Source organism: Ochotona curzoniae, unplaced genomic scaffold (genome assembly GCF_017591425.1).
Source record: "Ochotona curzoniae isolate NIBS_2020 unplaced genomic scaffold, NIBS_Ocur_1.0 contig_3819, whole genome shotgun sequence".
Classification (NCBI taxonomy): Eukaryota; Metazoa; Chordata; class Mammalia; order Lagomorpha; family Ochotonidae; genus Ochotona; species Ochotona curzoniae.
The window spans coordinates 21,867,687-21,883,809 of record NW_024466004.1 but is presented as its reverse complement, the minus strand read 5'-3'; the positions used below and the strand labels follow the sequence as shown (position 1 = coordinate 21,883,809).

General features: G+C 36.6%; 1 protein-coding gene across 1 annotated transcript in view; it reads left to right on the top strand.

The window, feature by feature from the left end:
- The window catches only part of EYS (eyes shut homolog), a 1,254,974-nt gene that overhangs the window by 1,059,023 nt on the left and 179,828 nt on the right, over nt 1-16,123 (top strand). Inside the window, 1 exon segment of the mRNA XM_040983150.1 lies at nt 5,089-5,306. Within this exon segment, the coding sequence (XP_040839084.1) occupies nt 5,089-5,306 (218 nt within the window).

Genomic DNA, 16,123 nt, shown 5'->3' with positions numbered 1-16,123 from the left:
CAACAAGGTAAGAAGTTATGATTTTCACTGCATTTTCTAGTCTAAAAATCTTGAAGAATATTTGTAGCTAACACTCAGGAGACAATTAGGTTTATGCCAATAATGTGGGCATCTCCTGTCAGAGTGCCAGTTTGCTTTCTGTCTACTGTACTTCTGGTCCCTCTCCCTGCTATCATGCCTGGGGAAGCAGCAGATGACCCAAGAGCTTGGTCCCCTGCATCCCACGTGGGAGACACAGATGGAGTTCCATGTCCTGCTTCAGTCTGGCTCAGCCCTAGCCATTAAAACCACCTGGAGAATGAATCTTCAGAAGGAAAATCTCTTTTTCTGTTTTACCTTCTTGCTCAGTAACTCTGCTTTGCAAACAAATCAAATATTGTTTTCCATACAAAATATGGGACCAATTAGGCCATCAGTGATACTTAGCAAATGTTTCAATATAACCTTTTTTTAATGTATACTACTTCAAGTTAATATCATTCAATAATTTTCATATAAATATTAATATCCCTGAGCTCTAGATCATATATGTGTGATTTTGAAATATGCTAGACTGCTACTGTGGTACTCTTCCTGGATAGTATCTAGTCAGGACCTCTAATATGCTTAATCTGGCAAATTAGCCATGTTCTAAAGCAGCAAAAAAGAAAGAGGCTTAAAATACAAGCATAAGATGAGGGAAAGCAGGATTGAGCTTCACAAAACAGACCATTTCAAAATATTTTCAAAATACAGCTATGAACTCTTTAGAAAATCCAAATCTTAGGGTTGAAGTACTACCCTAAAATGCAAAGGAATTAACACAACAATTGTGTGTAGAGTATCATATATAAGGAAAAGCTGGGAAAGATTGAAGTCTCTTAACTGCAGAGGGATAGAGATTTAGATAAATACTGATTCTGCTTCTCCATCCCGTCTCACTTAATGCCTCTAAACAGTTTTTAAAAGCTTAAGCCTTATTTACATGAAAATGGTTATTTAAGTAAATCTTTCTTCTAGAACACTTTGTTCAACTTCATTTATCCAGCTATATTCCAAGACACAAATATTTTGGTTGTGCATTTATTTGCATGCAATCCAGACAGTGTTAAAAGCAAAAAATTTGGAAATGACTATTAAATAAAGCAGCTCATTTTAATTATAAGTGATCATATTCTTAGGTAAAGATAAGCATGGCCTGATAATTAATCTTAACTAAAAAATATATCTGCAGCTACATGCCTGTATTGTATTGCTAAAGAAGATATTTAACTTCATATAGAATGAAGCTATAAAATAAAGCTAACCATTGAATCAAAATATCATTATAGAACAAATAGATATGTAAGTAAACATGTATATACACATATTCTCATAGATGCACTGTAGAATAGAGACTAGCACACAGGGAAGTGAAGATACACTGCAGTGTGATTTTCTACTTCTGAATAAAAGGAGGACTCCAATGAAACTGTTAAACACACCTTGACAATAGCATACTAGACTACCGTTGCCTATACCTTTAATGCCATGATACACTTAAATAGCAGCATGTTGGACTTGCAGCTGCTGCTGCACTATACAGTGCTATTCTAACAATATGAGGAAAACATAGGCAAAAGGGGTATGGGAAGCGAGGGAAGAGAGGTGGAAAATGGAATCCCTATACCTATAAAATGATACCATGCAAAATAATGTAAGAAAAGGAAATACACATAAATGCAGAAATGTGTGCAGAACTCTAAATTTAAAACAGAACAAGAAGGAAATAGAGTGGCTTTTTCTCCTCCTCTTTTTTTAGAAATTTGATTTTCTTTTGCATCCCTTCTTATTTTATTCACACATATGTAAAAGAACAGCATTATTCTTCCTTCACTCTGAAGCTCTGAGAGGCAAAAGCATGTTCATTTCACTCTTGTCAGATGTGGAGTCTTTTGCCTCAGTCACCATTCATATTTTTCTATTATCGTGATGATTCCTCCTTGATTGTCCATGTCTGTTCTCTGTGCTTTTATCTTGTAAGATCATATCTTGATGTCAGACTCTATTCTCCATAGTCTGATTCACAAAGAGTTATTAGAAAAGACTTATTTTAAAGACCTGTCTCCTTAGGAATGATTATACACACAAAAGGCAGCTCTTAGATAATTGAGAGTCTGGGGATAGAAGAAGTCAGCCATTTTAATGGTTATCTATGTGCAGTCAATGGCAGCTGATTTTTTACACATTTCAGGGCTCCAGCTAAACTAGGGCATTGGATTAGAAGAAATACAAGAGCCATCTACTTCCACTGTTTGGATGTTTTTTAATGGTCTAATAAATCATAGATAGTACCATGGACTTCCCCTTATATCTGCCTCCAGCTGACAGAGAGGAGAGCATTTTTCAATCCTCTATCAGTTTTGTGCTAAAGCAGCATGCTTGTCAAAGCACTGAGCAGTTTGCTTTTCCAGGTGTGTGATCAATGCACAATGATGTCAGAGATCTTAAAGAGAAAAAGGTCATGTTCAGATGACTTTAGTCTAAAAATTCATATGGGATCCCATATTGTATTAGCTGGAGTCATTTATCTGAGCTGATAAAATAAAAGCTTGCCAATGTTTGTTAGAGCAGTCATTACAAAATGACTTGGCATATGGACAGATGTGAAAACAAGCAGACATTCTCCTATGATAAGGCTCTATTTTGCTTTTTAATTTCTTAAGTTATTTTAACATACTTGAGGCAGAGAAAGAGTAAAGGACAGAAAGGACAGAGAGCTCCCATATTCAATGATTCACCTTCTTAAGTGCCTCCAACAACCAGGACTGACATGGTCAGTACCAAAACCAGGATCTTAGTCCAGGCCTCCTACATGTCTACAACCATCCAAAATGCATCAACCATCACAAACTGCCTTTCAGCAACCACGTTAGTAGAAAATTGGAGGCAGGAGGCAAAGGCATCTATTAAATCCAGCATTTTTACTACTAGATAAAATGTACTGTGTGACAGTTATGTTGCCGAACTTCGAATCTTTTCACTTTTCTACCCTTCTATAACCAAATACTTTTATCCTCTGTAACTAAGATAAAAGGCACTCAAGAAATTTACTAAATTTATTAAATGAGCATAGGAGCAAAAACTGAGGATATAAGGGATGAAGAGCTAAAATACAGAGTTAGTTTGACATGTTTGGGGCCAAGGGGATGCTTTGCTATTCCTAAGAATAAATATGCTCAGTTTAAAAGTATGTTTTTTCAGAAGTCAACTGATGGCATATTCTGGGAATGGACCATAAAAATATTCCACACAGAAATACATCTGCCCCTACCTATCATAGACCAAACAGCCCTGAAGAGCATCAGCATGTTACTTTCATTGAGATGAGAACTCAGTTATAAATATTAAGTGTTCACAAGGAAAGATCAAGCAAGTGTTTGATTCATAAGAGATTTTATCACCACTCTGATCAATGAGAAAGAACTCAGCAATGAGCATTGAATGTGAACTTACTGGTACTTTCCACATGGGTTCACCCTTGTTTTTCATTTGGGTAGATATCTTCACATAGGAGAGGGTTCTAGAATTTTTATATAGTATAGTCAGTAAATTTCAGTTTCATTAGGAGCTACACTGACAAAACAGAAAACTTTTTCAAAGCAGGAGGGGAAAAAGTATGTTGAAGTTGTTGGGAGAAAGCATGCTAGTTTCCAAAATGATGCTTAAGCCTTACAAGGAACAATTTAGATTTCATGTGCTGGTAACTTTTCAGATAGTTTGACTGTTTTCACAAACTGGGAGGCTGGGTGTGTGCCCCGGGGATTGAACCACTCATGTGGGATACTTGCATCCCATACCTCTTATTTTTTCTTTTTTTATGATATATTTCCTAAGGCTCAGGGATTTCCTCTTCCACCCCATGCCTTCCCCACACTGTTTTCCCATATATTGTAACAATAATTTAGTCCCTCAACAACAGTTCCAAGTCCATCATTCTCCTATGTAAGTGTATTCAATATCTCTCATATTGGAGTACACAGTATTGAGTGCCACCTCCACTTTAGATACAAGGTCTTGCCAATGCAAATGGAAGCCATCAAATGATGGCCCAAGTACTCTTGTTCCTGCCACCCAAGTGGGTGGTGTGGATGTAATCTCTGTTTCTTTGCTTCAGCCTCTGTGTTTAATGGGCTTTTAAAGAGTCACCTAGGCACCAAGCAGCCTATGTAAGAGCAATATGTGTTGCTTGTGTTTTAGAATATTTGACATATAGCATCTCATTGTATTTACTTACAAGGATTGCTGTAACAAAGTGTTACAAGCTGGCTGGCTTAAATAACTGAAATAACTTACAATCCTTGTAGTTCTGGACTGCATAAGTCCAAGATCTGTGTAAGTCCAAGGTGTTAAGCAGGGTTGCTTCCTCCCTATAGCTATGAGAATCTTTTTAGTGTCACTTATCTAGTTTGTAGCATTTTACTGACAACTTTTGGCATCTTTGGATTGAAGAAGCATCGCCACAATCTCAGCCTGCATATTCACTTGACGTTCTTTCTCTGAGAAAGTCTGTGTCCCACTTTCTCTCTTGTATAGGGAAACCAGTTGTATTGAATTAGATGTCTACCTTACTCAAAAGTTGACCTCTTCTGAATTAACTAATTATGCCTCATTGGTCATATTTTCAAAGGTATAATTCCAAGATACAGAGTGTTAGAACTTCAGTATGTAAGAATTTATGAGAAATAAAATTCAGTCACTAACAATAACTGGCTATTTTCACATCAAAATGTAAACACTTGCTTTCAAAAATCCCAAAGTAAGCAAGTTTTGTTGAGTGCCTAATTTTTGTACTGACTTATATTAGATATTATAAGATAGAAAAAAAGTAAAAATGGGGTTATTTACTACAGCCTACCCTAGGTAACAAAACACAATAATATTTGCAATTTGTTTTAAACAAACCAAAAAAGGTGCTAAAAACATTTTATAGAACTAACATCCTACCTCCCTCAGTGTTGTCTCTCATAAAAGAAAAAAAAATGTATTGTAGAACCAACATGGTAGATCTTTTGTACAACCTAGTAGCACTTCATGGTAAGATTTTTTTTAAATCTTTTTTTCCTACAGGGATATTTTGAATCTATGTTCCTTGGTAATATACCAGAAAATGTTGAGGTCCCTCAGAGTGTGGGCCATTTTTATGGATTCAAGGGTTGCATTCGAGAACTTCGAGTAAACAACAAAGAAATCTTCATCATTAGTGAAGCACGACATTGGAAGAACATTGGGAACTGCTACATCCCTTGGTGTAATCATCTGTGCCATAACAATGGCACCTGTATCAGGTGAGTATCAGTCTCTGATCTCTACCTTATCTTACATGATCCAAATTCTTAAAGCTATAAAAGCATGCAATATTGTCAACTGGGTGACTTATTTGCTCCAAGTGGATACAGTGACAAGTGGTTCTCCTTCAGACTCTGGAAGTAGGTAAGTAGCTAAACATGATTATAAAGTTTGAAAGATAGAAAATTCACTCAAGATGTTCCCAGTTTTTGTAAATATGAACAATAATTGTATTTATTGATAAGTTTTGTGAATTTCTTAATTTTATTTGTAATTCATCTTGAAGTAATCTGTGGTTATGATATTACCAATGGAGAAAACATCTGCATAAATGCTTTAGTTTATAATTTATTTTTATCCATGAAGCAATGATTTATCATGCATTGTACGCTTAAGAAAGTCTTAATTAAAATTACTTTCTGCTCTACTAAAAAAATCTTAAGTGTATCAACCTTGAGAGAGACTTACTTGAACAATGCAGACTATATTCTTAAATTTCTTCAGTCCTCTGAGAAATATTTATTTAAGGTCTACAAATAATGACATAGTAGATGCTGTAATGTGGACAGACTATACTCATTTAAGTTAAGCAAAAATTGACCAAATCTCACAGGAGATATCTTAGTTTCAGTGCTTCTAAAGGACAAGCTATCAAGCAGTTAATATTGATTCCACAGAAGTGAACATCTATATACGTAGTGTAAAAAGGAGAAAATTTCTACCACAGAACAGTACCAGAAGCTACAGGCAAAATGGGCTCTGAAAGTGATCAATAGAATAGCAAATGGAAAGAGAGAGAAGGAACCAAAAGGCAAACACAAGGCAAAGAGAACAGGACAGGTAAGGTAGATTCAAGGTGATGTGTTTATCAGACAGTCACAGACACTAATAACTTTGAAACACTGAGCATGCTTAAAAGGGAGACATTCTCTATTACAGCATCTCTAACTTTGCTTCCTGGCAATAACAATAAAGAGCTATTTAATATAAGTATAACCGATAAAGGTTTAAAGATCCAATGAAAATTGAATAGGGGTGCCATGAGTAGTAATAATTTCCTCAACCAGAGTAACTTTCCTGAAGAAAATGACAAATAAATTTTACTCAATAAATATTCTGATTGATAATGAACAAATTAATAGCAGTTTTTCAAAACATAGAATGATGTAAAAATTATTTCGTAGCATAAATTTCAGAATCTTACAGAAGAAATTTCAGTCTGCCTAACCAAGTGAAATAAAAATAGCAAAAAAAAAAGTTTATCTAGTGACATTACTAATATCTGAAAGATTTATGTCATTTTAAATGCATGTTTTGGTGATATTTTACCTTTGATGAAAATATTGGAAGAAATAACAAGAATTGTGTTTTCTGGTTTCCTGTTTGTGATAAACATCATTGGTCCATACTCTCCCCTCCTCATGGTCATAGTTATTCAGTTTCCTCTCCTTTGTTTAGAGGTGTGACTTGTGATTTGCTTATAGGCAGCAGAATAGCCAGTAGAGTAGGCCTTTACTATGTGATTTCCCTGCTCTAAGCTGGAATGTGAACTACATTTCTCTTGCTGATGCAGAAAATTTAGGAGGTCCATGTGGCAAGACAATGTATGTGGCCTTGGCCTCCAGCCTACAATGAAAAGCTGAGAGTGGATACTGGCTGATAACCAGTAATTATTAAATCTGTAGTCTTTGTAACTACAAGGAATTAAATTTTCCACCAATCACATTTGGTTGGAAATGGATATTTCTCCAGTCAAGCCTTTAAATGAGATCCCATCCTTAATCACTACTCTAACTGTACCTCATGAGATTCTTAGCAGAGGACCTAGTGAAGTCTTTTCTAGAATCTTGGCTCATGGAAACTATGAGTTAATAAATGTAGTTTGGTGTAAGGTGTTCAGTTTGTGGTAACATTATTGTGCAGTATTAGAAAATTACTGTGCTATAATTTTCAATAAAAATGTCTAATATTTCCAACTCAAAAATAGAGGTTACATTTATTTTAAAACATTAGCTTGGAGATACTGAATGCTCATTCCCTATGAAATAAACCTCTTGTTTTCATGAATTGAAGAACCTCAAATTCCTTTTGATCTTGGTCATTTGAAAATAGGAAATAAGATAATTGTCTTAGTGGATTAGATCCAAGTAGTCCTAGGTTTGTTTATACTTTATATGTTTTTTCTCTTCAATTTACTTCTATAATTGCCCGATAGCTAGCTAGGAGCCAAAGTTTGTGAAACAAAGACTCTTAGATCCTGTGAGTTTTCACTCTAGTGTGAAGGCTGTAGATGCTCTTCAGGATTTAGGGCAAATGTTTTCACAAACTTGTATCTTGCCATAGATTGTGCATGGCTAGCTTTCCAAACCCACTTCTGAGCTCTGGACAGCTACCCCACAGGAGTCCACTCAAACTCCATGGACTTTTTAACCACTTCCAAATCAAGATCCCTTTTTTGTTGCTAGACAAAAACACTCGTCAGTTGTATGTCCAATTAATAGAACCATTTTATCATAATGATCATAATAAGAGCCTAAGTGGGTAGAAGATTTGACCAAGAATAGTATATATAGCTCTGAAGGTTCATTCAGAGTTAACAATATTGTCCATTACTCTCCAAATATGTTTAAAACAGAACTACTAAGTCATACGTAGAGCAGTACAGCAGTCTGTAAAATAGGCCAGAAGTGGGTTGTAATTGGGGAGGATGTGGTCTTGTGATGAGGCCTATTAAAGTATACAGATCAAAGATGTAGAACATATAGATCCATTACCATTCCCATGGCATGCTACCTACGTACCCCCATAACACACGCACACACACACCACAACACAACATGTACCATACACAGTGTGCTGAGTGGTGTAGTTTTCCAGCAAAGAAGCCTGCATAAACTTTATGCTATCAGGCATGTCCCATTATGGCTTTGGCATAAAGGATAGAAACTCTTACTCCCCATTTTGTTGGCCAAAGCCAGATTCCCTTCCTCTCTATACTACTGTTTCATAAACAGTTTTCGCCAATGTGTTCCAAACTCTCTTCTAGATTTTTCACTCTTTGGTTATGTCTTTTTAAACAGTGCATGCTATCTATGGGAGTGACTTGATATTATTTCCAGCTCTAGCCAGAGAATATTATAATATTATAATCCTTCTTCCTCTTTTCTCCTTTTGTTAATGAGGGGAAATTGAATATAAGAAATTTTTCAAAATATCAAATCAATTTGAAAAAGACAAATTTGATGTTCAACTTTTCTGGATTCAGAGAAAGGCACACAATGATCTAAGGAAGTTTTGTCTTTTATTTTTGATGTTTTTTTTGGAAGGTCTATAAGTCTTATTGTATTTCCAAACAATAGATTGTGTATATTCAGAGTAAAAATCATAATTTAAAAGACATGTTTTACCTCCCTTCCCAAGGTACAAAGATAATATTTTAATATTATAGTATGTGTGTGTAAGTTTTTACCTGAAAATACAAATAATTTTCTTAGTGTAGTTTAACCATTCTGATTTAATGATTCTTATCCAAAGTTTTGAGAATGTCCTAGTGTGATATATAGGAAACATAAGAAGCAGAGCACGCGTGCACACACACACACACACACACACACACACACACACTCTCTCTCTCTCTCTCTCTGTCTCTCTGTTCTAATACTGTAATCTTGATTCTCACTGGAATGTTTGCCTATTTTGAAACATGTAAAAAATAATGGTGGGTTAGTAAGAACTAATCCTTGAGGTTGTGTACAAGAGTAGGAACCGAGCTTCGGTCCCACAGTTACGTATCTGATTTTACAAAACAAAATATAGTTATAATGGGCACTTATAAACGAAACCATCACTGATTTTGTATTTTGTTTGATTTCATGCAGTGTTATAAATTGCTGTCCCTATATTGTCTGTGAAGGTAATCTGCTTATAGAAGACAAATTTCATGTTGAAAGGTATTAAAAGGAATAACGCTTCTGAGGCTTTCCCAAGCAAATGTCATTCTACTTTGAGTATCATCACATGTTTCTGGATGGTGTCCAATCTTTTTTTCATTTCATTACAAATCTGTGCTAGAATTTCCAAACCCCTGTGGTTGCTCATTTCAGGAAAGTCCAAATTGCATGTAGTGAAATTCAGTTTAGAAAAGTGATACAGAAGGATTATTTTAAATATCTAAATCCCCATGGATTTTGAACAAGCTGTTTCCAAAAGGGCAAACGAAGGTTAGCAAATTAAACAGATAATGTTTAAATTACTTTCCCCTTTCTGCACCAGATGTTTTAAAATAGGTCAAACCATAATTGAAAAGGAGCAACAGGTTTGGAAATACACCATGTATCACCAAGTACAGCACTGAGAACTTATGTCACTGACACTGTGGTAAATAATTACTGAGACATTAATTTTAGACTTTTTCAGGAGCTTAGTAGGTATGAATGTGTTTTCTCATGCATGAAAGACACTAAGTCCCACAAGTGAATGAAGGCATTTTCTCTGCCTCCACGTGTTCCCACTGCTCCTATTCAATACCAGTGTTGTACTCTGTTAGGGAAGGGCTCAACAGGTTTCTGATTGCCAGATGGACAATGAAATCAATGTTGTATATTTAATTGGTCCAGGATATCCAAGCCAAAATAATAGTATTTCCAGATTAAACAATCTATTTAAGGTTCTCCTCAGCATCCTATGTGAAAGTTAGTTTTTGTATTCTTTCCTTTCAGTCTCCTTTTTTCCTATTATCTCATTGTGGAGGCATTTTTAACATTGTCTAGTAGAAAGAAGTCACTTTTTCATGTTCTCTGATGTATTTAGTTTCCAGGCCATTTAGCACTTCAAAATGAGATAGGAGTCATAGATTGAATTTGAAATTGCAATAGTAACACCATTACACAGTATAAAGAATTAGGGCATTGTGTCTTAGCCTTTCCATTCTTTCGGTAATGACTTGCAACCTCCTCATAAAATTTCTGTGATTCTTCATTGTCACAGTGTCATGTAGTTACACATCACCTGCCTAGATCTTTGAGCTGTAACTCTGTATCCAGGCCAGATTACGCAGAATCTAGCTCAGCAGTCTACTTTATTCTAAACATCATGGGCAAAAAAGAGCTTATTTCAGATAAATTGGTTACCATATATTTAGATTAATAGTATCTTGAAATACTTATCCTTTCTAGTTGTCATTCTCTGAAGACATTGATCTAGAAACTAATCATAGGATTTAAATATCCTTCTAAGTGTTGTATTTGGTCAGATTGCTGTAACAATGAACCTCAAAACTTCTGGTTTGTAAGTAACCCCTACTGATAGGAAAATAGAGAAGGGAATGCAATCCAATCAGATTTTAAGTAAAAAATTTAGACATATGTGATTGCATAGTATTATACATATCTCACATTGTGTTAATTGAGCATTTAAAATGTTGCTGTAGTTAATTCATTAAGAAGAGTAAACCAGCCTGAGAACAAGAAAGGAAGTGGGCAGAGCTGGCAGGGGAATAAGGGAGGGTTCCTTTGCTGGACAGCTACTTCCGCAGGAGAGCATAGGCTGGGATGGGGGGCAGACCAGACTGGGCAGAGCTACCACACCTGTGCACCCCATGTGGACTAGATCAGGGAAAAGCCAGGCTGGGCGGATTATTCCTTCTGGTGCAAACAAAATTAAAGTGGGCGAGGGTTGTTTGGGCTTAGACGCAGCATCAGCTGGAATCTGGAAGTGGGAGAGGCCTGGGAGGGAAATAGTGGGCTCATCCCTCTAAGGTTACCACTTCCACAGGAGGACATAAAACTAAGATAGCGGCTGGGGTGGAATGGGGTGTGGGACAGACTGGACTAGTCTGCTACACACACTGGCAAACCAGGGTAGGAGGCGGGCCTGGTAGGGGTTATTGCGTGTCGCTCCAACTAGGCTGCAGCTCCCACTGGTCTATATGAGGGTCAATTATGCGCTGGGCAGAACCAGGCTGGACTGCAACACCCATTGGTTCCAGTGGAAGTCGGGAGTGAAAACAGAACCAACCCAGCAATCACAACCACCAGCTGATTGGAGTGATGGACGGTGCCAGGCCCTGTACTTGCTAGCACATACAAGAAGTTTCTTTGGAGATCTTCCTAATCTAAATGCTGGACTCAGAACCCTAACGAAGCAAAGAGAAGACAGAACAGGTCAACCAACCATCTCAGCTATGATGGACTATGTCAATCAGTGGATTTTTCAAAGACCTCATAGTGCTTAGAGTGGCAAGATTGACAGCAATTCATAACTGTGGCAATATCAAAACCACTTGAGCAAGAACCTCAGAGCATGCCCTACATCCGGGACCTGGGGAGGGTGGGAAATTGGGTGGGCCTTCTCCCTTAATACCCCCCTTTAAACATGATGGTAACAATATGGAAAACATACTAGTATGATCCACTTTCCTGTAGCCCTTGAACCTTCTTTTTTTTTTTTTTTTTTTTATTTTCACCAAACATAAATTTTTTTTTTCTATTTATTGTTGCTTACATTATATTATGTAGTACAGTTTTATAGGCGCTGGGGATCCCCCCCACCCCTCCCATACCCCTCCCCCCATGGTGGATTCCTCCACCTTGTTGCATAACCATAGTTCAAGTTCAGTTGAGATTCATTGCTTGCAAACACATGCCTAGCATAAAGTTCAGCGTCTTATTGTCCAGATAAGTTCAGTGGCCTCTTGGGGAGACCTTCTATGGTCTGAAGATAGGTCTAACAGAGTAAAGATCCAGTCAGTTAAAAGCCCCAACAAGGCCTCAGTATCATTATACAACATTATGGAATTAATTGACATAGTATTGGGTAAACAATATGTTAAAAATAATGCAAGTTCCATTCTTCGAAACATCTGGGTTGAGACAGTATCAATGACAGGTTCAAAAAATAACAACCAACCAAACAAAAAATTACAGGTTAAATCAAGGCAAACATGTGGTATCTAATCTTTTGGGATTCGCTCGTTTCCCTTAGCATTATAGTTTCCAGTTGGGCCCATTTAGCCACAAAGAACTGCATTTTGTTTTTTTTAATAGCTGAGTAGTATTCCATGGAGTAGATGAACCAAAGCTTTCTTATCCAATCTTCTGCTGATGGGCATTTCGGTTGCTTCCATGTTTTCGCAATTACTGATTGTGCTGCAATGAACATAGGGATGCATGTTGGTTTGTCGTAAAACAGGTGTTTTGGATATATTCCTAGGAGTGCTATTGCTGGGTCATATGGTATGCAGATTTTGAGTTGTTTGAGTGTTCTCCAGACTGATTTCCATAAAGGCTGTACCAATTTGCAGCTCCACCAGCAGTGGAGTAGGGTTCCCTTTTCCCCGCATCCTCGCCAGCAAGCGTCGTTGGTGTTCTTGTTTATGTGGGCCAATCTTACTGGTGTTAGGTGGTACCTCATCGATGTTTTAATTTGGATTTCTCTTATTGCTAGGGAGCTGGAACATTTTTTCATATGTTTGTTTGCCATTTGGACTTGGATAAAAGACCTAAACCTACATCCAGAAACCTTCAAACTCTTGCAAGAAAATGTAGGAAATACCCTGCAAGACCTAGGAGTAGGTCCCGACTTTCTAAGAAGGACACCAAAAGCAATAGCAGTTGAGAACAGAATAAACAAATGGGACCTCATCAAACTAAGAAGCTTCTGTACAGCAAGGGAAACAATCAACAAAGTAAAAAAGCAACCCACAGAGTGGGAGAAGATCTTTGCACACGATATAGGCGATAGGGGGCTAATTTCCAGGATATACAAAGAACTTCAAAACAACCAAAAAACCAAAACAAACAAGCCACTCAAGAAATGGGCACGGGAAATGGGCAAACATTTCACAAAGGAACAAGCCCTTGAACCTTCTTACCCTAATTAACTATGTAAAGAATGTCAAAATAAATTTTATTAAAAAAAAGAGTAAACTTTATAGAGTCCAAATATTGAAATATTTTTCTCTCTGTCAGTGATGTCAAACATATTCTAAAGATAATTATGTACTTTTCCTAAGCAAAGAAATACATTTCATTAGGCCTGGCATGATAGTATAGCAACTAAAAAAGCATCGGAATCCCAAATAGCACTAGATCATGTCCCAGCTGCTCCACTTTCCATCCAGCTCCCTGCTTGTGGCCTGGAAAAGCAGACGAGAATGGCCCAAAGCCTTGGGACCCTGTACCCAAGTGGCAGACCCAGAAGAGCTCCTGGCTCCTGGCTTCGGATTGGCTCAATTCCAGCCTTTGCAGTCACTTGGGAAGTGAATTATCTGATGGAAGATCTTCCTCTCTGTCTCTCCTCCTTTCTGTATATGTGAGTTTGCAATAAAATTAAAATAACTTTAAAAAATGATAAAATAAGTAAATTACATGTTATAGAACTCTAACACACCACCTAGCAGCGAACTTCCCAGCAGAAATTCCAAGGCCAGGAGAGAGTGGAAGTCTATATTCAAAGTTCAAGAAAAAAAAAATCCAGCCAAGAGTACAACATGCAGCAATGTATATACATCACAAAAGCAGGCCACGTAAGGATCCCTGGACAAATAAGAGCTATAGCAATTTATCACCATCAGACTTACATCACAAGGAGTGCTAGAAGAGTTCATTTGAGGTGAAGAAAAATATTGATAAGTAATAAAAAAAAGTATGTGAAAGCATAAGAATACATTGGAAAATATATGTGAATAAATCCAAAATATTCTAAAAAGGTAATGGTGGACTATGAATCACTTGAATCTTTTTTTCAATGATTTATTTATTTGAAAACTTTTTACAGTGAGGAGCAATAGAGAAGTTCTAATTGCTGGTTCACTCTGTAAATGGCTGCAACAGACAAATGAGCTGATCTGAAGCTGGGAGCCAGCAGCTTCAACCACTGCTTTCCCAGGCCATAAGCAGGGAGCTGGATCAGAAGTGGAGCAGCCAGTGCATGAACCTGTGTCCCTATGGGATATCCACATTTGGAGATGAAGGATTAGCTTGCTGAGCTCCCATGCTTACCTCATATCCCAAACACTTATAATTTTTTTTTGTGATCAAAACATTCAGTATTTTATCTTCTACTTTCTTCAGTGGTGGGATTTATGAACCATATAGTACTCCTACTGTTTTTAAAATAAAGTCCTTATGAATTATACTCATTGAAAGTAGCAACAAGTACACTTCCAACTATTGGTGCCGCTGTAAATATTACAGTCTGTTTCTCCCTTTAGATGAACCAGTATTTGCTTTATGCTTTTAGGTAGAAATGCTGAATAATATATGTTTACATTATTATAATTTCTTGCTGGATGCATGACTTCAGCATCACAATTATATCCATTTTCCTTTTTTTTTTCTTAAATGCACAAGTGAAATCTCTTTTTATGTCTTAAAGGCAGAATGTACTAGGCTCTTGCATTTTAAAAATTCATTCAGGCACTCTATTTTTGCTAGAGAATTTAATTTACATTCAAGATAAACACAATTAGGTAAAATTTTACTATTACTTTTTTTCAATTTTTTGCTTGACTTACCTTTTTGTTATGTATTGCTTTCTCCCTCTTTTCCTTATGATAAAGTTATTTTTCTCTGATTTGTTTGTTTGGCTTTGTTACCTGTTACAGATATTGCATTGTGGCTATCATTAGGTTTAAAACATGATATTTAAACCTAATGATAGCAATTAGGTATTGCCAAAAAATTCACTCTAACTTTAATTCTGTTATGTTTGAATTTGAGATATCAAGTGTTACACCTTTTATATTATATATTATTCCTTAACAAGTTATTATAAAATTATTTCTCCTATTTTTGTGATTTAACATCATTTATAAAGATTTAAGTGATTTGGAGTTGACAAGGTGGCACAGCAAACTAATCCTCCACCCTGTGGTGCCAGCATCCCATAGGAACACTGGTTGTGTCCTGCTTGCTACACTTCCAGTCTAGCTCTCTGTTAATGGCCTGGGAAAACCATGGAGGAAGACCAAGTCTTTGGGACCCTGAACCCACAAGGGAGACCTGGAAGAGGCTCCTGGCTCCTGGCTTTGAATCTGCTCAGCTCTGGCTGTTGCAAACATTTGGGGAGTATACCAGCAGACCTTTCCCTCTATGTCTCCTCTCTGTTCAATCAGCCTTTCAAATAAAAATAAATTAAAACAAGTGTTTGAGATAATAGTTAACCCAAATGATCACTACATGATGCATACATGTATAGAAATAATGTACCTCATAGTTATATGAAGTTACTGTGTGTCATTTTAAATGTTAAATAGTAAAGAATCAAATAAAGATACATTTCTCTGGAGAATTGCATAAACATTGAACAGTCCTGTTAGATCGTGTCTTAGTATACATTTCTGCCATATTTCTAAGTAATGAAGATTTTCAGAATACCAGCTATATATGTATCCAAAAAAAAAAAAGAATAGAATCCTAGCTATTCAGTCTTATCCCTCTACTATGCTTAAAATTTAGCAAGAAAAAAGTAATCATAAGGGAAACATACTTTGAAAACTAGAGTCATTTAAGCTTTCTATGTATGAGGAAGATCTAAGTATACCATTTCCTACTGAAGTTAAATCATTTATGAACCAAAAATATATTAACAAGGGAAATAAAGCGTTGCAGTTGCATCATTTTCCTAAGCATGGAAAATATATGCATTCAATATGAAACTCAAAGTGTAGCAAGATAAGAATCCATGTAGAGCTAAATTAAGGGTTAGGGGCTTGTTCTTCCTGGGGGCCAGAAAGTGGTGTAGGTTTGGAGATTTGTGGTTGAAGCAGGTGGTATATGAGAGTTGCCTTGCAAGTGGTAATCTCTGTTTGGTGGCC